Source organism: Diplotaxodon limnothrissa, linkage group LG2 (genome assembly GCF_057381915.1).
Source record: "Diplotaxodon limnothrissa isolate DT_005_m linkage group LG2, D_limnothrissa_male_GT1.1, whole genome shotgun sequence".
Taxonomy (NCBI): domain Eukaryota; kingdom Metazoa; phylum Chordata; class Actinopteri; order Cichliformes; family Cichlidae; genus Diplotaxodon; species Diplotaxodon limnothrissa.
The window spans coordinates 28,211,550-28,236,549 of record NC_140597.1 but is presented as its reverse complement, the minus strand read 5'-3'; the positions used below and the strand labels follow the sequence as shown (position 1 = coordinate 28,236,549).

Below are 25,000 nucleotides of genomic sequence, written 5' to 3'. Positions count from 1 at the left end.
TATATATATATATATATATATATATATATATATATATATAAGGCTTTCAATGTTTGTGCCTCATGCTTTATAAATCACAGTCCAGCAGTCACACTACATTGCAATTTTGCTTCAGTATACAGTCATATTTGAATATCAGTGAGCATCCTTAGCAATAAATAAACAGGATTTAACCTTTTTAACGATCCTTGGAGGGCAGCCATATTTTTTCCCTTCACTCTCGGGAATGTAATGTTCATTTAGCCTTGGTATTAGCATGAGCGTTTTTAAGTGAAAGGCCGGCCCCGCTCTCACTCGCTGATCTCCTGCTGCCATTTCTCCGAGTTTAGAAGATGTGATTATGCAGCAGTCAGACTCGTGTCCTTGCACAACATGACACAATTCTGCACTTAAAAAACAGTGATTTGACCATAAAAAGAAATAACTGTCATAGCTCCAGGGTCAAGAAGGAAATTTAAAGGCAGCTGGTGCAGCGTACGTTTTTAAAATGCATTAAAAAGTGTTAGGGGGGCTTTTTTTGTTGTTGTTTTTTAACATGGTAAGGCTTTCTGAATGAAACTAGGCCAGTTGGTTCAAGTAAAAAATTTAGACTCTACATGGTATGACACAAACTCTAAAGTATCTTCTGGCTGCTTGTGTATGTGAAAATGAATTCAGGTTCCACCGCAAAGTGTGAAGAGAAACATTTGCTTCAGTGTAATTGCAAACACATGCTGCTCTCTCCGACAGCACAGGATCCTTAATAAAATGCACCTTGCGCGCTGCCAGAATGGCTGCTAATATTTTGTGGAGCTTTGCCCCGGGTTATATTAAAAGACCTCAAAGAAAAACAAGTTACATGAGTCTCATCCTCCCCCGTTTCTCTTTTGTCTCGTCTCAGGGATTTTCTAATGTGAGCCTGGACAAAGTCTTCGCCGGTGGAGCCAACATTTCAGGGTTTCAGATAGTCAACCCTGAGAACCCGATTGTGCAGCAGTTTATTCAGCGCTGGGAGCGGCTAGATGAAAGAGAATTCCCAGAGGCCCGAAACGCCCCTCTGAAGGTGCTATGCTTGCAAGGCCTTTCATTGTGCATGCGGAGTGCAACGATCATCCTTTCTAAAGTGCTGTCTATTGGTTCTTCTCCTCTCATCCTCTGTTTGCCTTTGTCATTCTCTTGTCTTTCCCACCCTTTGCTTCCTCTGTCTTAGCGTTGCATCCCTCAGAGCAATCGATATATTGATAGGCAGCGCAAGCCAAGGTTATATTGCTGCTTCAATTTACATCTAATTAAACAATGATCAAGAAAGAAATGGATTTTGAATGGCATTTAATTAGATTTTGTCACAGTGCGCTGGTCAACAAACAAGTGGCTCTAGCCTCCGTGGTGAAAAGGTCAGGCGAAGTTGGAAGGGAAGTGCGTGGGAGATAAAATCATGCATTAATTCTCTATTTAATTCTCCCCGCTAAAAAGTTTTCAAAGAGGTCCTGACCCTTAGAGAAGTCCTGGCTTTTCTAATCCAATCTATCTAATCTAGCTATTTTTAGCATGAGCAAGCTGTCAGAGGTTTCGCCAGCGCCGCCCAGACTGACCCGCCTGGCAAGTGCTGAAATGCAAGTCATGAGAGCAACATATAGGCTGAACAAATTACACCAGGATTTTCTCATTTTAACAGCTTTATTAAAAAAGCAGCAGTCTTTTTTTATTGATTTGTTTTTACCTCACACCAATTCAGCGTGTCTTTAGCTGTTTTGTTGTTTGACTTGCGTGTGTGTCTGTGTGCAGTACACTTCAGCTTTGACCCACGATGCAATCCTGGTGATAGCAGAGGCCTTCAGGTACCTGCGGCGCCAACGTGTGGATGTCTCTCGTCGAGGCAGCGCCGGAGACTGCCTAGCCAATCCCGCTGTACCTTGGAGCCAAGGCATAGACATCGAGAGAGCTCTCAAAACGGTAGGGTGGGGGCGGGGAAAATGGAAAGCGAGTGGCAAGCTAAAAACTAAAGAAAAGGCTGGAGGAAGCGAAGCACAAATAGCAAGTGAGAGAGTGATAAAGATGGAAAGTGACAGAGAGAAGGGAAGAGAGTGTAGAGCTATTCTCCTCCCTCTGCCTGCAGATATCTCTGCACAGAGCTCACTCAAAAATCCAGGCCCTCATTACCATAAAACTATATATTTTATTAAAGCGTATCCAGTTCATCATTTGATTAACAGACAGCATGCACTTCAGTAGCTCCGTGGACTCCAAGTACCTTAATGCCAGCTACAGTATGCAACCTGGGTTATAACTACTGCACATTCCACTGTGTCTTTCTGTCTGCCCATTAGGTCCAAGTACAGGGGATGACTGGGAACATCCAGTTTGACAACTATGGCCGCAGGACCAATTACACCATAGATGTTTACGAAATGAAAACAGGTGGGCCGAGGAAGGTAAGAGAGGCCGGTGGCTGTCATCTATCAAATGTGACGTACAGACCTGATCAAAAAAACAAAAAACATTTCATCTCTCTCTTTAAAAAATCTAACAGCTGGCACACATCAAAATCATGGAATCTGGCCAAAGTGTAATTTATAAATGATTTATTTCTCGGCTCTAAAAGAACAAAACTCAGTGACTGTTGGTCACATGTTGCCTCGAGCCATTTAGAGACTAATGCATGATTGTGCAGAAGTGGAAAACATTTTCAAGCAAGCCTGTACTGCCATTTATTAAAGTACTGAGGGCCAGGTGGGACCAGCAGGGCTGAGAGGACAGCAGAGAGTAATGCTGATTGCCTTTCTCCACCTCTGTTAGGTAGCAGCACTGATGAGCTATGCCGAGTATTACAAGCCTCACAAATCAGTCGTAGCCTGCAATCTGATAGCTAAAGCTGTCCTATCAAAAGAATGATAGAGAACTATTTCGTTGCTGTAGGATAGCACAGATTTGATATTTGGTCCTCTTCTGACAGTAATTACCATTCAAATAACCAATTACTGTAAAGGAGGATCCAAGAATTCCTCTGGCTCCTCTTCAAAATGCTAATTCCCAGTGGTACATTCACATTATAACCAGCACCATATGATGACCTCTGGTTTTATTTCATAACCTCTCTGAGTTCCAAGAGACAGCTGTGAATTTCTCGTTAGCTGGATAAGTGTGGGCTCAGTGTGATGTGATGTGTGATTATGCCGCCTGCCTCCCAGGCCTCTAAAGCCCACACTTCAATTAGCATTGCAAAGCCCTCACAGCTATCCCTACACTGTCAAACAGAGGAGGAGAGAGCGGGGAGAGGGGCCGGGAGAAAGGAGGTCAGCGGGAGAGAGTGAGGGAGCGAGGGAAGACGAGACAAGTCGGGCAGGCTGGGCGGCACTTTGTCATGGACCTGGAGCCCCAGTCACCCCAGTGACAGTTTCGAGGATGAAGGTTCTTAGCTGTGACTGTCACGATTGATGCATGGGCTGATATCTGTCCCAGCTGCTAGGGGGTGAGATCAGGACAGTGCCACTGGAGCAACACTCCGTGACACAGGTCCCAGCAGCCGTGTCCCTCGAGCAAAGTGTCTCAAATATCACTCAAGGACTAGAGAGCCTGGAATAAGCATTTAATAACGTCCAGCACCGCCCCGCCCGCCACCCCAAATCACCCAGTCTGCCAAGTGCACTTAATACAGCCACAGCTGTAACGATCGGGAGCTCAATTCTGAGGCGTCTGCTGCTTTCTAGCGCCCCCACTTGGTGCTCAGTCTCTGCTGTACACCTGTTTGTCCCAAACATGAAAGATCTCATGCAAAAGAGAAAAAAAAGAAAAGGAAAAGAAAAAATGCAGACCAGATGTGAAGGAAAGAAAAATCCAAGCCAGCAACAGTTAGACTTTTGGCAATAACATATGCAACACGTTTCATCACGAGCCAGAGCAGCCATTATTTCAGACGGGCAAACAAACACTTGACATTGGTTTGACTTAAGCATCTGTAGAGCAGAATGCAGAGTAACTACAGCGGCAGGACAGAGTAAAACTGAGGAGCCACTGCAATATTATGCTAGATTATTAAACGTGTATGCGGTTCACAGGTTTGAATATCAATTATTTACCATAAAAAGGTGGAAGGGATTGAAGTTGCCATTTGCTCACGGATTGCAAAGGAGCAATTGGGTATCTGAATTTCGGGTGGATCGTAAAAGGCAAAAGTCCCTCTGTAATCACGTCCGTTATCTGCACGTTGAATGCAGAAATGTAAACGCAGCATTCTATGCCCAGAAAACTGTACCTGTTTATCTGGTCTGTTTTAGTACTCTGCTCATGTGGTTAAACATCAGGGCAGAGGCAGCAAGTCTCTGGGGAAAGCTCCGTTGTTTCAATGAGCTCTGCAGCGCTGCATTTCCCTGTAATATTTGTTCATTTCCCTTCTGTATGCTCACTTATATCTGGACCGTGGGCCGGAGTGCATCACTAACCGCTGTTTTCTCTTTGCAGATCGGATACTGGAATGAGTACTCGCGGTTTGTAAATATTATGGATCTGCAGGTCTCCAACGACTCCTCAGTGGAAAACCGAACGATTGTGGTCACTACTATTATGGTACACTTTCCACGCAATTTTAAATGTTTCACGTATTCTGCCACTCAAGGTCATGGTGTTGATTCCAATGAGTGATACATTCTGTCCTGGGCGGGTAGAACCACATCTTTCTTGTGTTGCTTTCCATCCACTCACTACACGTTGAAACAGTCGATCCGGCTTGGAGGAGTGTTTCAACTGTATCCGTGTGGGTGTCAAAGCATTTTGATTTTCCATACTTCAGTGGCCTGTCGTAGCAGTGACATCACAATAATGGTATAAATGATTATGGTTGACTCCATCAGTTACAAAAAAAAAAAGCATACAAATGCATACGTAAGTAGACCTGTCTGTCCTCATCAAGTAAATGTTCAATGACACTTGGGATAGACTGGCCGCAGAATGACTACAGAATGATACTGCAATGGTTTCCCAGGTGGGGCAAAGCAAAATAAACAGTATTGGATGGGGATGATGAGAAGGTGCTGTATTTCTTTTCCCTTGTTATCTCCCCTTCAATCTATTTTGTATTGCTCCTGCTATGTGTTCTGTGTTGAAGTATGCACAGCTTGTTAGCCTTTTAAACGGAGGATCATGTTCGAGGCACTTTCACAAAGGAACATATGATCACCAAATATATTTTCGATTTCTTTTCTTTAAACTGGATTTAGTAGGTAAATATTTCGGGCTTATTGGACGGCTCCCATATTTACTGACTGTTTAATGGCATTCTAATTACCTGTTCTCCGCAAACAAACGCTTCAAAATGACAAAGAAAAACGTTTGGAAAAGTGATAAGTGTCCATGGGATTTATGCAAAGCTAGATCTTCATCTGTATTCCGAGCCGTAAGCCGGCGTCACTCAATAGTGAGAGGAAACATTTAACATCTCCAGGTGAAAAATACAGTCAGGAGGCAAACACGTGTTAACAAGCAGAAAATACTCAATGGATCCAAGGTTAGGGGATACGTTCAGCACAGAACAAACAAACCATTGCTCTCCTACTTGCACTCTAATTGTGTGTGGCTGTAATGACAATGCCTGCTCTCCTGAGCAGTCCTATTGTTTGATAATGATGATGATGTGCTCAGTAAGAGAAAAGACGAGCTGCACCGGCATTTTGAAAAGGAGAGGAACACTAGCACGCTCCTGCTCTCCTGATCTAGTTATTTTATTTTACAGAGTACTCGTTTGCTCTTTTTTTTCCTAGATAGCAAACAACAGCTTTTTATAATCATTTTATTTTATATTATGGTTTTTTTTTGGTTTGGTTTTTTTGGAATGAAACAGCCTTTAACTGCGCATTGATGCAATGTGCTTGAATATGTCGAGATACTATGGGCACTCTCTGATCCCTCTCCTGTCACTGGCATTTACTTATGAAACCCATTCCCATCCCCACCCACCTCTGAGCTGACCCACACCTTGCCTACCAATGACTCCCAGCCCAGCTTACTCTGTGGAAGTGAAAAACTTTTCTTTTTTCTAAATTATTTCCCATTGAAACAATTATCCTCTTTTTCATTGACCCCCTTTATTACGGCCTTGGGCTCAAAAATGGGTTGGGTACATTGGCCTTGGTGTCTGCTGGCTGCCACCGCTTGATGAAAGCAGTGTGAACACTCGGTCACGCTGCTGTTATCAGTGCGTATTTGTGCATTCGCAGGGCATCATCTGTGTATGCACGACTGCATGGATGTGGTTATAGCAGCTTCTCATATTCTGTGTGTGTGCGGGAGTGCGTGCGTGCACGGAGTTATGTGAGAGCGTGCATGCATACATCTGTATAATGGAATCTGTGCGATGGCATGGGAGTGAATAAACCAGCGTGTGTTTGAATCAACAGGAAGCTCCTTATGTGATGTACAAGAAAAATTATATGCATCTGGAGGGGAATGACAGATATGAAGGCTACTGCGTCGATTTAGCATCTGAGATTGCCAAACATGTTGGAATTAAGTACAAACTGTCTATAGTAATGGATGGAAAGTACGGAGCCCGAGACCCTGAGACCAAGACGTGGAACGGGATGGTGGGTGAACTGGTCTATGGGGTGAGTACTGGGAGTCTCACTGATTACATGACAGTTTGCAAGGAACTTCAACATGAGAGGAGATCTCATTTTTCTATATTAAGGTTATCACCAACCCATAGTGAACTCATCAGCTCTCGCCCAGTGCAAAAGCCTAATGCTGGCCCAGGAAGCTCAGCTGTGAGTGAATTTGTCAAATGCGGCCTGAAGCATTGGGGAGTTGGTGATCATCTTGAGATGGAGAAAATGAAATCATTTCTCAGTGCTGTTCATTGCAATTAATGCTCTTTGCTTTAGCCTGAAAATCCTAACTCTCTTGCAGGCGATACCGAGGTAGGTGGAAGGCAAAAGAAGGAGTCCATATGGCAAACACACTGTAATAACTTTGATGAATGAAAGAGTGTATGCCTTTGAAGTGATTGTGTAATTATGTTTCATGTGTATGATGAATACGCCGCATTGTAAATTCACAGCTGAGAAAATCTGCTTTAGAATCAACAGCTAAATTGTGGCTTGCGGTTTGGAACAACAAGATCCATATGTGGCGCGCTCCATAAACGTTGAACCTCTCAGATTAGCGAAGGGTCACACCGTGTTTTACATCTGACGGCGCCCGGGCCCGTGCGACACCTCCAGCAATCCAAAATTGCCTCCCCTCCCGCCGCCCCATCCAACCCCACCAACCCGCTCACCCCTCTCCAAGGCCACAGCGGTTGAGCGGGGGCCAAATGCAAAATGCATGAGGGTTTGGCTTCCTCATCTGTTCAATTTCCTAACTATCAGCTTGAGAGATTGCCTGGTTTGATGTGCTATCGCCACCAAATTATCTTTCAAATGGGAAAAGACCACTCCTTGCAGATGGAAGGGGAGGAGGCGGGGAGAAAAAAAAATCTTCCAATCACATCTCTGTCAAGTCTTTCCAGGCCTGTAATTTTACAGCAGGTGGGCCGGGACTAATAGTTTTGTACATTTTGACCTTTTGACCAGTAAATTAATTTGATTTTAGTTGTCTTTTAAAGGTTAGGCCCGAGGCTGCTCTTTATTGCTTTGTTTCCCTCACCATTGATTGAGTGCTGCTTACGCCCGCACCCCGGATTAAATGGTTATAGCTGCTCGCAACGTTGTGTTGACAGGGCAAAGAAAACAGTCGTGTTTATCGGCTCTATTTGTGTTGCTCCTCGGCTGACCTTGTAAGAAACATTTTCTGCCTCCTGCTGATTCAGTCCAATGTTTTCTCGGTTTCGCCGCGAAAAAAAGAGAAAAAAAACAACAGCCCAGGCCGATATGAAGAATCGTCTTCTGCGTATTGTCTGCTTTGAAGAGGAGCAGTTATTTAATTAATCACATACACAAGCTGCAGTAACACTGTTGAACATGATTAATTATTTTCTTCTGCCTTTACAGAGAAACCCATTGTGATTTCTAAAAAGGCAGCACCACCTCCGTGGATGTGTTTTGATAATATAATGTGATTGAAGCAGCAGAGCAAAGGAGGGGGATAAAGAGAAACAGCTTGGGAAAAAAAAAAGAAAAAAAAAGCTAATGCCAGAATAAACAGTTTGGGAAACCCGGCGTGCTGAATGCCATGTGATGAAGTGTACACAGGGAGGGCTCGCAGATTTCTCTATGCAGCAACCTGTTTACATTTCGCAAATTAAAAGTTAACAGTTCTAATTAGCATGCGCACTTAACACTTAATTTTGCCTTGTGTTTGATTGCAAACAGTTTGTTTTGATTCATTTAGCGCTCCAAGTGTTGGCTAATATCCCAGGTCACGACAAAACACACGGCGCAAATGTGACCGTGCTTTCTCTCTTTGTGTGCGTGACTGTGCATGTGTGTGTGTGTGTGTGTTTGTGTGTTTTTCAGCCTGTCTTCCAATGTGGTGGCTCATTTATGAAAATGATATGTATAAAATGTATAATAAAATATTGTTGTTTTATATCCCCCTCAGCTCCAGCCATTCAAACATAAAGAAAAGAAATAAATAAATAACCTCTTTCTTTATGCAGGTCATAACTAACACTTGCTGTGCATGTCCCTGTTTCCAGAGAGCAGATATAGCCATTGCACCTCTCACCATTACACTGGTGCGAGAAGAGGTGATAGACTTTTCCAAGCCATTTATGAGCTTGGGCATCTCCATTATGATAAAGAAGCCGCAAAAGTCCAAGCCCGGTGTTTTTTCCTTCCTGGACCCTCTGGCCTATGAAATCTGGATGTGTATAGTGTTTGCCTATATCGGGGTGAGCGTGGTCCTGTTCCTGGTCAGTCGGTTTAGTCCTTATGAGTGGAACCTCGAGGAACAGGATGAGACCAAAGACCCTCAGACTCCCCCCGATCCTCCCAATGACTTTGGCATCTTCAATTCTCTCTGGTTCTCGCTGGGCGCCTTCATGCAGCAGGGCTGTGACATCTCCCCCAGGTGGGTCAGCTCCAGTAGACACAAGGAGTGGACAGCAGATGAAAATAGAAAAACAAATCTGATGACTACATGAAATCTTAATTTTCTGTTCTTCTCCTTTTAGGTGTTCATTGCTCGTGCTAATTTTGCATTCGTTGCAGCTATCATACAGTGGGGCAAAAAAGTATTTAGTCAGCCACCGATTGTGCAAGTTCCCCCACTTAAAATGATGACAGAGGTCAGTAATTTGCACCAGAGGTACACTTCAACTGTGAGAGACAGAATGTGAAAAAAAAATCCATGAATCCACATGGTAGGATTTGTAAAGAATTTATTCGTAAATTAGGGTGGAAAATAAGTATTTGGTCACCTCAAACAAGGAAAATCTCTGGCTCTCACAGACCTGTAACGTCTTCTGTAAGAAACTTTTCTGTCCCCCACTCGTTACCTGTATGAATGGCACCTGTTTGAACTCATCATCTGTATAAAAGACACCTGTCCACAGCCTCAAACAGTCAGACTCCAAACTCCGCCATGGCCAAGACCAAAGAGCTTTCGAAGGACACCAGGAAAAGTATTGCAGACCTGCACCAGACTGGGAAGAGTGAATCTACAATAGGCAAGCAGCTTGGTGTGAAAAAATCAACTGTGGGAGCAATCATCAGAAAATGGAAGACATACAAGACCACTGATAATCTCCCTCGATCTGGGGCTCCACGCAAGATCTCATCCCGTGGTGTCAAAATGATCATGAGAACGGTGAGCAAAGATCCCAGAACCACACGGGGGGACCTGGTGAATGACCTGCAGAGAGCTGGGACCAAAGTAACAAAGGTCACCATCAGTAACACACTACAACGGCAGGGAATCAAATCCCGCAGTGCCAGACGTGTTCCGCTGCTGAAGCCAGTGCATGTCCAGGCCCGTCTGAAGTTTGCCAGAGAGCACATGGATGATACAGCAGAGGATTGGGAGAATGTCATGTGGTCAGATGAAACCAAAGTAGAACTTTTTGATATAAACTCAACTCGTCGTGTTTGGAGGAAGAAGAATACTGAGTTGCATCCCAAGAACACCATACCTACTGTGAAGCATGGGGGTGGAAACATCATGCTATGGGGCTGTTTTTCTGCCAAGGGGACAGGACGACTGATCCGTGTTAAGGACAGAATGAATGGGGCCATGTATCGTGAGATTTTGAGCCAAAACCTCCTTCCATCAGTGATAACTTTGAAGATGAAACGGGGCTGGGTCTTCCAACATGACAATGATCCAAAACACACCACCCGGGCAACAAAGGAGTGGCTCCGTAAGAAGCATTTGAAAGTCCTGGAGTGGCCTAGCCAGTCTCCAGACCTCAACCCCATAGAAAATCTGTGGCGGGAGTTGAAAGTCTGTGTTGCTCGGCGACAGCCCCAAAACATCACTGCTCTCGAGAAGATCTGCATGGAGGAATGGGCCAAAATACCAGCTACTGTGTGTGCAAACCTGGTAAAGACCTATAGTAAACGTTTGACCTCTGTTATTGCCAACAAAGGTTATGTTACAAAGTATTGACTTGTATTTTTGTTATTGACCAAATACTTATTTTCCACCCTGATTTACGAATAAATTCTTTACAAATCCTACCATGTGGATTCATGGATTTTTTTTTTCACATTCTGTCTCTCACAGTTGAAGTGTACCTCTGGTGCAAATTACTGACCTCTGTCATCATTTTAGGTGGGGGAACTTGCACAATCGGTGGCTGACTAAATACTTTTTTGCCCCACTGTATATGCAATGTCAGTGTCAGTGAGCGTACGATGAAATATTTATCACCATAGTAGACAGATCAATACGTTCCACAGGCTGTGAAATGACTTTTGAACCCTGATTGTTTCACAAGCAAATAAAGACTTGGATTGGAGTACATTTAAACAACTTGCCTTTACTTGTTCCGTGGAAATGTGCTGTTTCAGAGTGCTGATGCAGCACCAGGTTGCCGTTAATGATTTACATGGAAATTCTGATGACTGATGCAATTAGGTACATTAAACACAACTGGCAGATCTTAGCTGGTTGATGGCCACCACATGCCACCGTGTAATTACATCCCGTGTTTCCCTGTCGTCAACCCCTCTCTCGCAGGTCTCTGTCAGGCCGAATTGTTGGCGGTGTGTGGTGGTTCTTCACCCTCATCATCATCTCCTCCTACACAGCCAACCTGGCTGCCTTCTTGACAGTTGAAAGAATGGTCTCTCCTATAGAAAGTGCCGAAGATCTGGCAAAGCAGACAGAGATAGCATATGGCACTTTGGACTCAGGCTCCACTAAAGAGTTCTTTAGGGTGAGTAGTGTCAAGAAACTGCTTTATGCACGCATACACACACACAGCACAACACTAATCAGCCAGCGGCTCCTTTTTCTTTCAGCTCAAATGGCAAATAATGCATTTGGTTTAAATATTTTGCACTCAGGCGTTCTGAATTATAAAAAACTGCTCTGTGCAATGTCCTTGATCAACTCCTCCTTGCAACTTTTCCATTTTGTACCTTTAGTGCAGCACTCTTGACCTGCACAAGATTGCTCCAAATGAGGCGTGTTGACACAGAAGCAGTTCTTGAACTCTTATGACACAAACGTGAAATTTGGCAGTACTACTGCAGTGTGCAACCTTGAGGCACGGGGCCTGTCAGCAGAAAGCGTGGTAACAACACGGAAGACTCAGAGGTGATAAAAACAGGAGGCTAATCAAAGTACCCACATCAGACTCAAACTCAGAAGGGTCAGTTCATGAAGTGTAATTAGCTAGCTGGCCATGGCAGGCAAATTGGACCTGATGAAGAAGAGCCCTGTAGGTCAAACAGAGCAGTCTGAAAGACATTTTAGAGGGAATAAGCAATATGTCCGTTGGTGTGAGAGACTAAGCAGGCAATTAGGTTATAAATGAACTAAAATCTGAAGCAAAAGTGTATTAGTCTGCGAAAGGCTACACAGCAGTTAGACAGTGCTCATATCTGAGACAATCAGGCTTCTGATGTGAAACGCAGAGATGGCTAAAGCTCATGGCTGTGGCTACACTAGCAGTCCAGTGTTGAAAAAGCATTAACGAAACAGCACTCAGCCTGTGATGACGAAAAGGCAATATGACAGTCTTTTATCTTACGCTCCCTCATTACTCATCAGCAGGAGAGAAACAATTCATATGTTTCACAGCTGCAGCCTGTTGGCAGAAAGAGCACTTCATTTGTATTACCCCTGGGTTGCGTTGCTCACGACAACAAAATGCAAAGTCAATTCTGTGCTTTTTTTGGGGGGGGGTTAAAACAAAGAAGGGAAAGATAGTGTCTGCACAGCTTAATGTTTAAAACCCTTTTCTTTTTAAGTCTGCAAACTCTGGGGCTGTTTAAAAAAAGGGGGCTGCACTCAACGGTAACATCGCACATTCTAGGACACATGGCGCATGACCGCATCTTTTTTTAATTCTCTATACACCACCTCATAAATCTGTCATCACTTTCCCTTTCGCCAGAGATGCCGCGCAGGTGTGTAAACAGTGTACTATACGCCTTTGTGTCACACACATGACGGATGCCAGTTACAAATTAGCTTTAGAGTCTGACGACGGAGCCACCGAAGGTCTGCTGGTAGGAACTGTCTGAGAAGTGGTCGGGAAGTCTGGAGTTTTCTTGTGTTCTGTATAATGAGCGTCCTAGATACATCCCCGAGTCTTCAAATAGGAATATGACATGTGTGAGCTGCTCTTCCAAGGGACTTTTAATTAAAGCTGTAGAAAGCTGACAAGGAAAAAAACACACTGATTAATCGGAGTTCAAGTTCTATTTCAGATCTGTTTTCAGGAAATACATTCAGGTTTAATTAGACCCATACGGCATCAACCAGCTGGAAATTTTAAATCAAGTCCAAATTTTCAAACAAGACATATGTCATCATCTCTGACATTGCTGGCCTTGAATTTTTCATGATTTCACCTGGTTTATTTTCCAGAGCTCCCCGACAAAGAGGAACAGTGCTGCAAAACATATTTATTACCTTTTTAGTACAAAGAAATACATAAAAAAGAATATTGCTTGTGGTAATAAGCTACCAAGCTCTCTAACTCCTGTGTGGATTTTAATGTATTAATATTAGTTGAATTATCCCATTATCTACTGGAGTTCAGACATTCCTCCAAGGCTGTTTTCCTCTGTGCCTGATAAATTGACACAGCTGACAGTGTGGCAATATTGCCATCGCTGTGTACACCTATGACAGAAATTTTAGAAAAGCTGCAGAGGAATTTTCAAAGAGCGGTGTCAGAGTCTGCTGATTCTGCTGCCCACAACAAGCTAGGACAGCTGGCCTGGGAGTCCGCTGACGTGCCCAGCGGAAGCCTGACTGGCTCTAGGCGCTTGGCACCGCCTCTGCCCGTTCTTGGCTCGTCTTCCCAAGACTACCCTGCTTGTTTGGGCACCCTTCTCTCCTCGGTCCTCTGTCTTCAGCCCGTCTGCTGCATTACCTTGAGACAGTGGCGGGATAGCTTCAAGCTTTGTAATGCTCTTCCTCAACACAGCAGCTGTCATGCTCTACTGCACTGCTGTGGTTTGTTTCATCATTTGAATTCCTGTCATGGATCTTTTCATGCAGCCAGTTGAATATTTGGGTTTTGGATGATTAGAAAATGATGAGTTGTACCAGCGAGGCCATGTTTATCCTCTTGATGAGGTTTTATTCCATCAGAAAGGCTTGGCTCGGTTACATTTCCAAATGTACATGGAGGCAGAAGCTGGATCATAATAACGGCCGGGATGATAAAATGAGCTGATGTGGCTGTTTAATTATGTGTAAAGACTGGGGTGAGACCATCAAAGACAACCACACTGCTGTCCCTTCATGCACCTCATTTAACAGTGTAATAATGAAAGAATGATAATTGCACAGAGAAATGAGAGTGCAGCATTGTTTTCTATTGTCCTCATAAGACTGCACATTACTCGCAAGCCTCAAGAGCGAACATCATGCATCTTACTGATCAGCAGGTGTGTTGGAGATGAGAGCAGCAGCTTGAGTGCAGTCACCAATGCATTTTACTAAGCATGAAAATCAATTTCACGTCTCAGCTACTGTGGTACAGACACGGTGGCTTCAGCAGGGTCCAACGCAATGTTTAATAAGCAGCTTTTCTTTTTTTATGCAGAGTAGACCTGCATTAGGGCACGGTAGCACGAAGAAGAGCAGTCAAGGAGATTTATGCAAGAAATTCTTAGGTTGCCCTGCAGTCATATGCAGCGCATTGTAACACAACTCCCCGAGCTCTTGTCACTTTGTGTTTCAGTACAGTGCCGGGTAAAGGGGTGGCTCCTATAAAGATTAGAGGCTGTTTGCATAAAAGGGAAAGCTGACAAAAGTGTCTAGCGCAAGATAGGCATAACCTCTGAGGAAAAACACCATACTCTGAGGGCCCAGGCGAACTTTAGATCAGCGGCAACAGCGGGCGCGAGAGCGGTTATTGGAGTCCAGCAACGAGCATCAAAGACGAGCAATTGGTATTCAGGGTGTAGCATGTGGCACTTCAATGACAAAGTACACCCCCAGAGCCTCAACTTTCATCTCTGCATACTTGAGATACAGGTAGTCCTGGCACACAGGATATTGGAGGAAAGTGGTGATGTCTACAAACAAAATGGAAGTGAAGTAAAGTCGAATGAAATGTAGTGGCGGTGTGTTTGGAGATGGCCTTTAAGATACACAAGCAGTGGAGCGTATGTAGGGGAGGCTATAATGAAAGCAGCCGGCCACGCCGAAGGAAGAATAAAAAACAGGTTGCGGTTCGAAGGGCAGTGGACAGCATCCTGGAAACGCTGCGTAATTCCAAATCAATACAGATTAAGCGGTTATTTAGAACAGAGAGGTCAGTTTCTTTGACTTTGAACTTTAAATACGTGTTTCTCCTTGAACAATTTAATGACATTATTAGCAATATTGCAATAATAGAATCTTCAGCTGATTTCAAGGAGAAGTGATCTTCAAAATACAGAAATGTAAACCTTCTTCACCTTTGTTTTCTCTTCCTCTGCATCACAGAAGACTTTAAAGACTGTTTTCAGGCCAATAAGCATTCTCTAGATTGCAAAGAGATACTTGCAGGGTAACCTGATTAGTCTCAGAGGAAAATCTTTTGTATCTAAAGTAGTTTAAGGTGAATAGTTGGTAATGGCAGAAAAAAAAATCTTCGTTTAAAGTTTTAACATAACTTTTCTGCAACTTCTTTTGTACTCGAAAATCCAAGACTTGTGTAAATCCAAATAAGACCATGTTTCACTAACTTCTGCAACTCGACTCAACTGCAATCTCAGTGAAACGTGTTTCTTTTTAAGCAGCCATTGTTTGAAAAAAAAAAAAACGACCATATTCTTGGGGATTTTGTATTCTACAATCAATGACCACTCTCTTCACTCACCTCCTTTCACTCTCGGTGTGTTTATACACCACTCTGCATTTAATCATTAGTTATTATTAATCTCTGGCTCTCTTCCACAGCGTGTCTTTTGTCCTGTCTTCCTCCCCTTCACCACCAACCAGTCACGGCAGAAGGCCAGTAATCTATGAGCTGATTGTGCCGGATGTTTCTTCCTGTTAAAAGGGAGTTTTTCCTTCCCACTGACGCCAAAAGCTTGTTGATAGGGGGTTGTCTGATTGTTGGGGTTTTCATGAATCTATTATTGTAGGGTCTTTACCTTACAATATAAAGCAACCTGATGAATGTAAAAACAAAGAATTAATTTTTTTACCTGATTTTTGTTTCTCAGAGAAATGAGATCCACATATAAGGACATTTGTTTTAAATGTCGATAGAACAGCGGCAGTATAATGTCCTCGTATCTGGATATCAGGCCCTTGTAGAGCAAAATGTACTATTTTGGTCTAGACATCCCAAAATGTGATGTCCACATACGTGGACGCCAGGGCCCTATTTCAGGAAGCCGGTTTAGAAAACTCAGAGTGAAAAACGATACTCAGGGTTGAGTAACCCCGAACTGTCCAACTCGGAATATTCGGTTTCAGAAAGGCTGATAACAATTAGTTCAATCAACGCGGAGTTGCTTTAACCCCAAATTAAGCGCGCGCACGAGGATACATAAAGCCCTGATTAGTGGAGCACAGATTAAGCGAGTCACCATGGAGACGGAGGGAAAGAAGGCGCGGTCAATGTATTTTACAGCGCTTGAGGCCGAAATTCTGATGGCAGCATATGCCGATAACATGCAAATTTTGCAGAAAAAAAGTAACACAGCCTCAGCTGCAAAAGAAAGGGAGCATGCATGGCAAAACATAGCCGACAGAGTCAATGCGTGAGTGTTAATTTAAACATTGATCTAGGGATTTCCACCCATTTAACACGTTATTTTATTATATTTTATTTTTTATTTCATACATTTTATTTTGTGATGTGATGTGAGTGCAGGTGCAACCCAACAGGCCCCAAACGTTCCTGGCAGCAAGTAAAAATGAAATATAAAAATATAGTCCAAACAGGTATGGTGTAATTGTATTATGAGCCATAGTGTCTGTTTGTCCGATGTAAATCAATTGCAGTTAGAGGCTACATTAATTTCCCCTCTGTAAGCACTTATTGAAATTATCTGAGCATTACAAGTACATATTTGCTTACTCTGTATGCTCAAATGTGACCCGTTATGGCCACTAAAAAAAAAGCGGAGGCCCGAAAAACAGGTGGGGGTCCTCCACCACCACCACTCACAGAGCCTGGCCACTTGGCTTCCACATTTGTGATAATGTTGGCAGCATCACATATGATCTTCACAGTGCAGAGAACACAAATTAGCATCCATTACTAATAATGAAATAATTTGTTAGTTTGAAATGCTACAGGGAACTATGTACCTGTACATTAATGCTGTGGAAAGACTTCCTGTTCACATAGTCTCCTTCATTTACTGAAGGAGCAACGATTGGAATGTGAGTGCCATCTATACAGCCAATCACGCCTGGGAACCGTGAAAATAAATGTAAAATTTAAGTAGTAGTTCAAGTATCACCACATCATGAATTAAGTTTTGTTCATCCTGCTACCTGCAATTTTGTGGCATCCCTCTTTGATAAATCTTGTGGGTCTATGACCAGGGAACACCACAAACGAGTGCAGGAGACGTTTCAGTGCAACTGTAACATTCCTGACTGCCCGACAGACGGTAGCCTTGGAAACGTGCTCAGCGTCACCAATATTATACAGAAAGCTCCCGTTTGCAAAAAACCGAAGTGCGATACAAATAATATGTACAGAACTGAGAGGATGTCCACGATGTGTCACATGAGCAATATTAGGCCTGAGGATGTTATCCAAATAAATTGTAGATTGTGCTGAAAAACGGTAACGTTCACACAGGAAATCATCAGGAAATGATAAAATGTCCAAACGCGCTCTAATCACTCTCTCCCGGCGGAGAGCTCTGCGGAGAATTTGGGCTTCAACATCTACTGGCTCTTCAAGGAAGGGACACGCCATGTCTGACACTTCCTACAGTCAGGTTTCCGACAAAGAGGCGGAGAACGTCAGGGTTAGTTGAAGTAAACCTGCTAGGGGGCAGGTTAGCTTCACGGAGTGTGTCGTCATAGTAACTCACTCAGAATTAATCTAAACTCGCTTTGTGAAACCGAAAACCCAGAGTTTTCGTTAACTCAGGGTATACTTACTCAGAGTTTGCACTAAACCGGCTTCCTGAAATAGGGCCCAGGTCCTAGGAGGTTAAAAACACAAAACAAAAAAACTACAATAAAACTCACTTTTATCCCAATTTATATTTGAAATCTGGTTCTTATGTCAGTTTCCATTAAGGCAACGACAGCGATACTTCCATTCAAGCATTAATGATGCCGACCAACATTTACTGGCTGGATACCCTTTTAATTAAATATCTTCTCTTATATTGCGACACAATATCTTTGCATATGAGTCATTTACTAGCAACTATAGTGTTTTAATGTTAACATCCTACTGGGAAAATGCAATCCATAAACTGTGAACCCACTGCAGTTATTGGAGACTCACAAACAGAGCCAAATGAACCAACGTTTTTCCCCTGACTGTGTTTTACTCGAGGAAAGTCCTGCTCTTTTTATTCCTCCTCTTAGGTCGGGAGGCTTAAATAACAGACCGGAGCCTGTCTTTATGCAGGAAACTCGCAGTTTCAGACAGACTTGCAGGAAAACCACCTACACAGATGATGTAACAATGTCGCCTAGGTAGGCAGATAGGTAAGTAGGAAGGAGAGTAGGCTGAGACTCACTATTTAGGTACTTTGTTATAAAGATAGCAACACTGTGCTTGATCTTAGTAATTTAAAAGACATCTAGAGAAGGAGGGTTGTGACATTTGCATGATAGCGAACACAGAGCCATGCAACACAGGCATCACAGCCATTCCCTGTCAAATCGTGGGAATCTCATTTAGGACACAGCAGTATATTCTAACAGGGCCATTATATAGTGTAAAGGAGTGGCAAGTGTATAAATCTGTATTTATGGCCGTATTTAACTGCTCAACAAATTGTCTGTTCATTGATTATGGACTTTTACAGTCATTATTCCCTAATTGAATTTTAAATGACCACCATAGATGGGAATGTGAATGATTACATTGTAAGGGAGTAGGCTCTTAGTAGGGTTGCCAACCGTCCCTTAAAAAACAGAATCGTCCCGTATTTCGAAACAAAAGTACACGTCCCGTATTGAGCTAATAAGGGACGCACTTTGTCCCGTAATACAGTGAGAATCAAAAGTAGTCTATAACTTTTAATGGAATTAACGCTTTGTTTGAAAACATAATTCCCAGCCCCTCTCCTGCTTTGTGACCAATGAGCTGACAGCACACTTACGAGTATGACAATTCAGATTACCGCTCATCTCATTGGTCAAGGAAAGGTCACTTACGGAGAAAATACCGGAAGACAACAGATGACCACAACAAGAAGCATGGCCAACAGGGAAACAAACGCCGACACTGCGGTGCAAGTCTCGGACGACAGTACACCTAAAGCTGGGCAAACACTGTGCGATTTTTTCAGTCACGTTATTCAGCTCCTGCTCAAACTGCACGATTGACTCGCAGGGGTTAGAAGTTGGTAGGTCACGATGCAGGGTCTCACACTATACCGCCCGATGCTCTGATGCGACCTGAGTGCTCACACTGTGCCTCCATAAAATGAAGGTTATAACAGAAAATCTGTCGCGCTCTCTCTTTCCGTCTTTCACTCACTCACACAGACACGCACACCACCACCATCAACTTTGCTAAATTGCTAATGAAAAACATTGATCGGGCAGCTGTGACTGAGCAGCAATGTAAATCCAACTATTTTCACGGTTGTGTGCCTCCATTGCTTGTGTCCAGATCACACGCTGCACAGCCGTGCTGCTCCATCTTTTACACCAACGTTTACGTGTTTGCGCGCGAGCAGTGTGAGCGGCTGTGGTGAGACCCTCACGAGCGATTGATGATCGGGAGCTGGTCGTGAGGTGTTAATCACTTCTCGTTACCCCACGTATACTACACGATGCACGATGAAGGCCAAAATCGGTCCGATCACTCAAAAATCGGCTCAAAATGGGCCTAAAACCGCACAGTGTAAGCCCAGCATTAGAGCAGCAATGTTTGTTCAGAGAAAGGGAAAAATGGGAAAAGGAAAACACCTGGCTGGAAAAAGTTAATATGGGCATGTGCAGTGAATATCAGCGCTATGTGGCCAGAAGTGTGATAATATAATTTATTTTGTGTAATAAACAACTGTAAGGATAGATGATTACAACAAATAGATGACTAATACATAAAAGTAATACATAGATGAATAATGATGATGAGTTATGATGCGTAATCATGGGAACAAGCGGGTTTACAAACAGGAGCAGCTGATTAGCATTAAGCCAATTGTACTAAATGCACTAAATGAGCACTGTTACAAGAATGTTTTTCTTTCTATTGTTTTCTATTATTTTAAGTTAAGCAGGACAGAGTTCTTTTAAAGAAAGATTTACTTATATTCTCAAAAGTTAAGCATGACAGGCTTCTGTTTAAGAAGGAGACCTGTTTTATTGTGTTAATGTTGTCATTTTGAGCTAAAAAATAAATGGCTAAATGATCATTTGTTTCACATGTGTTCATATCACAAAGAATACACATCTACTTAAATCAAATTCAAGTGAAATGGTTAAAAAAATAATTTCACACACAAAAAAAGAGCTAGAAAATTCACCACACTGGGAAGGGTGAAGACAACTGGGTCGCCCGGCCCTGGCCACGAGGTGTCCCTTATTTATTTTTCAGGGAGTTGGCAACCCTAGCTCTTAGTGGCGTGTTCTTGTGGGTGTACTGTACGTGCCATTGTGCACCAGCATTCAATAATCAAACGTCCCTCCTTCCCTGCTGGGCTCTCTCACTGAGTCTTATTTTCTCTCTCTCTATCTTGTCTAAGCGTCTCAGTGGTGACTTTAGCAGAAGCAGTGAAACCAGCCTATTTAGGTTTCGGCCGCACTTGGTCCCTACTCCCCGTCCTGCTATTGATGAATTGACTTCATAAAGCACTGAGGCAGCACACTCTGTCGTCAGTAATCAATGCCCAGATCCATTCTTTTCTCTTCATTCTAGGAGGCGTCTGGAGCTTTCCCACCACTGAACAGATGAGCCCCGTGCCTTTGGGGAAATGTCCTCCAAAAACTAGCGTCCTCTTCACGCTGTCTGACACATGCAAACTGAAGTCATTGAATGTGGCTGTTGTCAAATATAGCACATCTAACTCTCCTTAGCCTCATCTGTTGTATTTGAATTAAAGCAGATCAGCTATCGTTACAGCTTGAATTCCTTTTCATCTGAGCTCTGAACATTTTTCATGCAGGCTTTTTAATTTGTGTTATGCTGCTGTCTCATTTCATTCTCACCCTTCGCCCGGTTAGACTGTGACAGATGCCAGCAAACAAATTGTATATGATTACATAAAGCAAGTAAAAGCACTTTTGTTGGTCAAGGTTAATGCTTTTGTTTATTAACAGAAATGCATCAGAGATGGATTTGCTCTAGTTACAGGGGGCTTTTTACCAATTCATGTGCCTGTGCTCTGGTCAGTATGTTTGGGCGCATAAAGCCACAGGTGTCAGCACGTTAACTTAACTGTATGACAATTGTGCCCATTGTTTGTTTTTTTTAATTAAGCATGCTAAATATATAAAATATCAAAGGTAAAACACTTTTTGTACAGCAAGCTGTCATGTTCCTGTGAGGATCATGAGAGGATTGTTTTCACAGACAGGCACCAGGTTATATCAGGGTATATCATTGTCCCTGGCAGGTCCCTGAGGTCCTGTAACTAGGGCCTGCTGTTGGTACCCTAGACTAAGCTGAAAAAAAGGAGACAGAGTTTTCTGTTCAGTGGCCACCAGACTGTGGAACTGTCTTCTTTATGATTTTAAATCAGTGGTCTCTTTTAAAAGCCAGTTAAAAACACATCTTTTAAAATCTGATTTCTATTAATTTCTCTTGATTTGTTTTTTTTATCAGTTGTTGGCTGTTGTGAAGCTGTCATGATCCTGGGTCTCTGACCCAGCGTTTTCAGTTTACGTTTTGAGTTTCTAATAGTGCTGTCTGCGTTAATCTCATTGAAATAACGCTAACGCCATAACCGCATTAACGCGGCAAATCTCCCTTAGCAAGTTAGCGCGGATCGCCCTGTGCGTGGGGCTGCATGGCTGCGTTAAGGCGGTTACCTCGTTAGTGCGGTTAGCTCGCTAACGCATTTGCGCAGCCCCACGCACAAGGCGATCCACGCTAACTCACTAAGGAAGATTTGCCGTGTTAAAGCGGTTATGGCGTTAGCGTCATTTTAATGAGATTAACGCTGACGGCACTGGTTCTTAAGTTATCCCTTTAAATATGTTGAGTAATGGGATTATCATTTGGTTACCTTAAGTTTAGTTTAGTTAGGTTTCACTTTGGTCTTCTCTGTTAGTCTGTCATGTTTCTTGGCTTCTTGTCCATGTTGTCAAGTTTGTTGTCATGTTGTCGTGGTTCCATCTTCCATCTTCCAGGTATATTTGTATCCACGTGTCCAGGTCAAGTTTCATGTTTAAGATTTTTCCCCAATTAGGTTGTTTATTGTTTATTCTCATCTTTGTTTGCCTTAGTATTTTTCCATCAGCCATATTAAACGGCTCGCCTTTTGTCCTCCTCACATTCATACAGTCTGCTTCGACATACTGTGACAGAAGCACTCTATGATTTTATATTTTGAAAGGTGCTTTATAAATAAAGTTTTACTTACTTACAAGCTTTAATAATAGCAATGCTAATGATGCTAATAGTGCAGGGGAATAACAAAGTCTAAAAACCAGGAAACACTTGGAATATCTAGCTCGGGGCAGAGAAAGGATACACAGCTAGAGGGGATAGCTCAAAAAATGGGCAAGGGAGTACTGGAACAATATATACAAAAGGTAATCACTCCCTCTATACCCACACCCAGTCTTGTTATCTTAATTTACTAACATTATGAATTATTCATTCTTGTTACACTAATGATTTGTGGTATGAAGAAAAAAAAGGCCACAGCAAAGTACGCTATGTTGCCAAAAGTAAATATTCCACTGTCAGCTGTTAGTGGTATTATAACAAAGCAGAAGTGGCTGAATTGCTCCATCACAGAGCAGATGCTGAGGCGCATAGTGCATCCAAACTTCATGTGGCCAAAAAAATTAGCTCAAGGACACTGTGTAGAGAGCTTCATGGAAACTACAGCTCTACACATCCAAGCCTTACAGTGCAAAGCACATTGCCACTGGACTCTAGAGCAGTCGAGACTTGCTCCCTGGAGTGACGAATCACGCTTCTCCATCTGGCAATCTGATGGACGAGTCTGGGTTTGGCAGTATCCAGGAGAACAGTACGACTTTTTGGACAATTTCATGTTCCCAACTTTATGGGAACAGTTTGGGGATGCCCCTTTCTGTTTCCTCATCGTGCACCAGTAGACAAAACAAGGTCCATAAAGACATGGATGAGCAAGTTTGGTGTGGAAGTACTTGACTGGCCTGCAAAGAGTTCTGCCCTCAACCTGAAAGAACACCTTTTGGGGTGAATTAGTGCAGAGACTTTGAGCCAGGCCTTCTCGTCCAACATCAGTGTCTGACCCGACTAATGCATTTCTGGACGAATAATAAAAAATTCTGATAAACACACTCTAAAACCTTTCAAGAAACTGTTACAGCTGCAAATATTTGGCCGATATCATTTTAAACCCTGTAGATTAAAAATAAGATGCTTCTCCAGTCCATGTGTGTTTGAAAGCAGATGAGCAAACACTTTTGGCAATATAGTGTATCTCTGGCAGATTTTGGCATTTTCTACGTGCAAATTTATGATTTTTTATTTTTTACTTTTTGCTCTTCCTTTTTCTGGCCTTTGCTTAAAAGAAAATGTGTTGGCTTTTTTTGTTTGTTTGTTTGTTTTTTAATGTGGGATCCAATCTTCAGCACTTGGAAAGTATGGCTCATCACTGCTTGGACCAGGATCACACCGGGATGTGTGAAATGCCTATGCCAAAATAAATCCAGCGGCATTGAATAATTTAATTGATGCTTATTATAGATAGTGCCCGACTCCTCCAGATTTTACAGGCTCACTAAGCCTGTCTGCGGGCGCCGGGAAAATGCTCATCCTTGTCACTTTGTGATGGGTTGCCTTGTTGTTCGCTTCTCTCGCTTCGTCTACAGTGCAGAGTCACAGTTGAGATATTTCATTAGCAGTGTTGTTGAAATAAATGAATGTAATAAGTTCTACAAGTTAAATTAGGACCATAAACTCAGGCTCAGCCCACTGAGGCTGAACTTTCAGGAAACAAATCCGAGGCCTGTGCAAATTTTTCAGATAGAATGATCATTACCTGCAATTTACACCCTTTCAATTGTTAAAGATCTTTTTTTGCATAACTGATTTTTCCATTCAGTGAATTTCAAGTGACGTACTTAAAGGGTACATTTTCAGAATGCTGATAAAAGGAATGGATTTTGTAAATTCTTGTACTTCATGATCTCATAAAGGTCTGTCAGCTCTATTCCCTGGAAGTATTTAAAGATATCACACATTTTCATTCCAAGATGTCTATAAATACTTCACGATGCCATTTTTTAAATCGTATGATCACGAAGCACAAAAATATGCCGAAATCCATTGCACGTGTGATTTTTCAGATTTCTAAGCTACTCCTTTTCTCCCTCTCTTCTCTGCGCAGCGATCCAAAATAGCAGTTTACGAGAAGATGTGGTCGTACATGAAATCCGCTGAGCCCTCTGTGTTTGTTAAGACCACACCCGATGGCGTAGCCCGGGTACGAAAGTCGAAGGGCAAGTTCGCCTTTCTCCTCGAGTCCACCATGAACGAGTACATCGAGCAGCGGAAGCCGTGCGACACCATGAAAGTCGGCGGGAACCTCGACTCGAAAGGCTACGGTGTGGCGACGCCCAAAGGCTCAGCATTAAGGTGGGTGGAATAATATAACAATATCCCCTATGTTGTTATAGTATTCCACCTACCCTGATGTTCCCCTGTTGTCATTCTCTTCTCTTCCTCTCCTTACTTTTTTTTTCTTGTTAATGGACACAGAGGTAACGGTTGTATGCCTTTCATTGCACTTGGATACAAAAGTTAATTAACGATATTTAATGTTGTATTTCTAAAGAGTTGCCGTTTTATAGCAGAGCAGTCAAATCCAGATAATGAGACTAAAGCTAACAATAATTTCATATTTATGTCTCTCCCACTGCTTTTCTCTCTCCTTCGATCTCTCCTTCTGTCCCGTGTGCTGTCCTACCTGACTGTTGTGTTGTCACTTTTAATTTAACAGTTCAATGGTTTTTCAATTTAGCCCTTAAAAGCTGCGCTGTCACTTGTGACGAATGTTAATTGCATGATGTTTGTTGTTGTTACTTTTCTTCTCAATGACAAGTGTCCCCATCCCGCACACTTCAGTTCTAAACTACGTAACCCTTTATGCCACCT

The 25,000-nt window shown here is 42.8% G+C and overlaps 1 protein-coding gene across 2 annotated transcripts in view; it reads left to right on the top strand.

Moving 5' to 3' along the window:
• Positions 1 to 25,000, top strand: part of LOC146638596 (glutamate receptor 3-like) — a 104,286-nt gene that overhangs the window by 74,301 nt on the left and 4,985 nt on the right. For both annotated transcript variants that reach the window (XM_085361847.1, XM_085361845.1), the window contains exons 6-13: positions 881 to 1,042; positions 1,765 to 1,932; positions 2,307 to 2,411; positions 4,438 to 4,542; positions 6,369 to 6,575; positions 8,606 to 8,979; positions 11,089 to 11,287; positions 24,234 to 24,481. In XM_085361847.1, the coding sequence (XP_085217973.1) occupies positions 881 to 1,042; positions 1,765 to 1,932; positions 2,307 to 2,411; positions 4,438 to 4,542; positions 6,369 to 6,575; positions 8,606 to 8,979; positions 11,089 to 11,287; positions 24,234 to 24,481 (1,568 nt within the window). The remainder of the gene's footprint in view (positions 1 to 880; positions 1,043 to 1,764; positions 1,933 to 2,306; positions 2,412 to 4,437; positions 4,543 to 6,368; positions 6,576 to 8,605; positions 8,980 to 11,088; positions 11,288 to 24,233; positions 24,482 to 25,000) is intronic.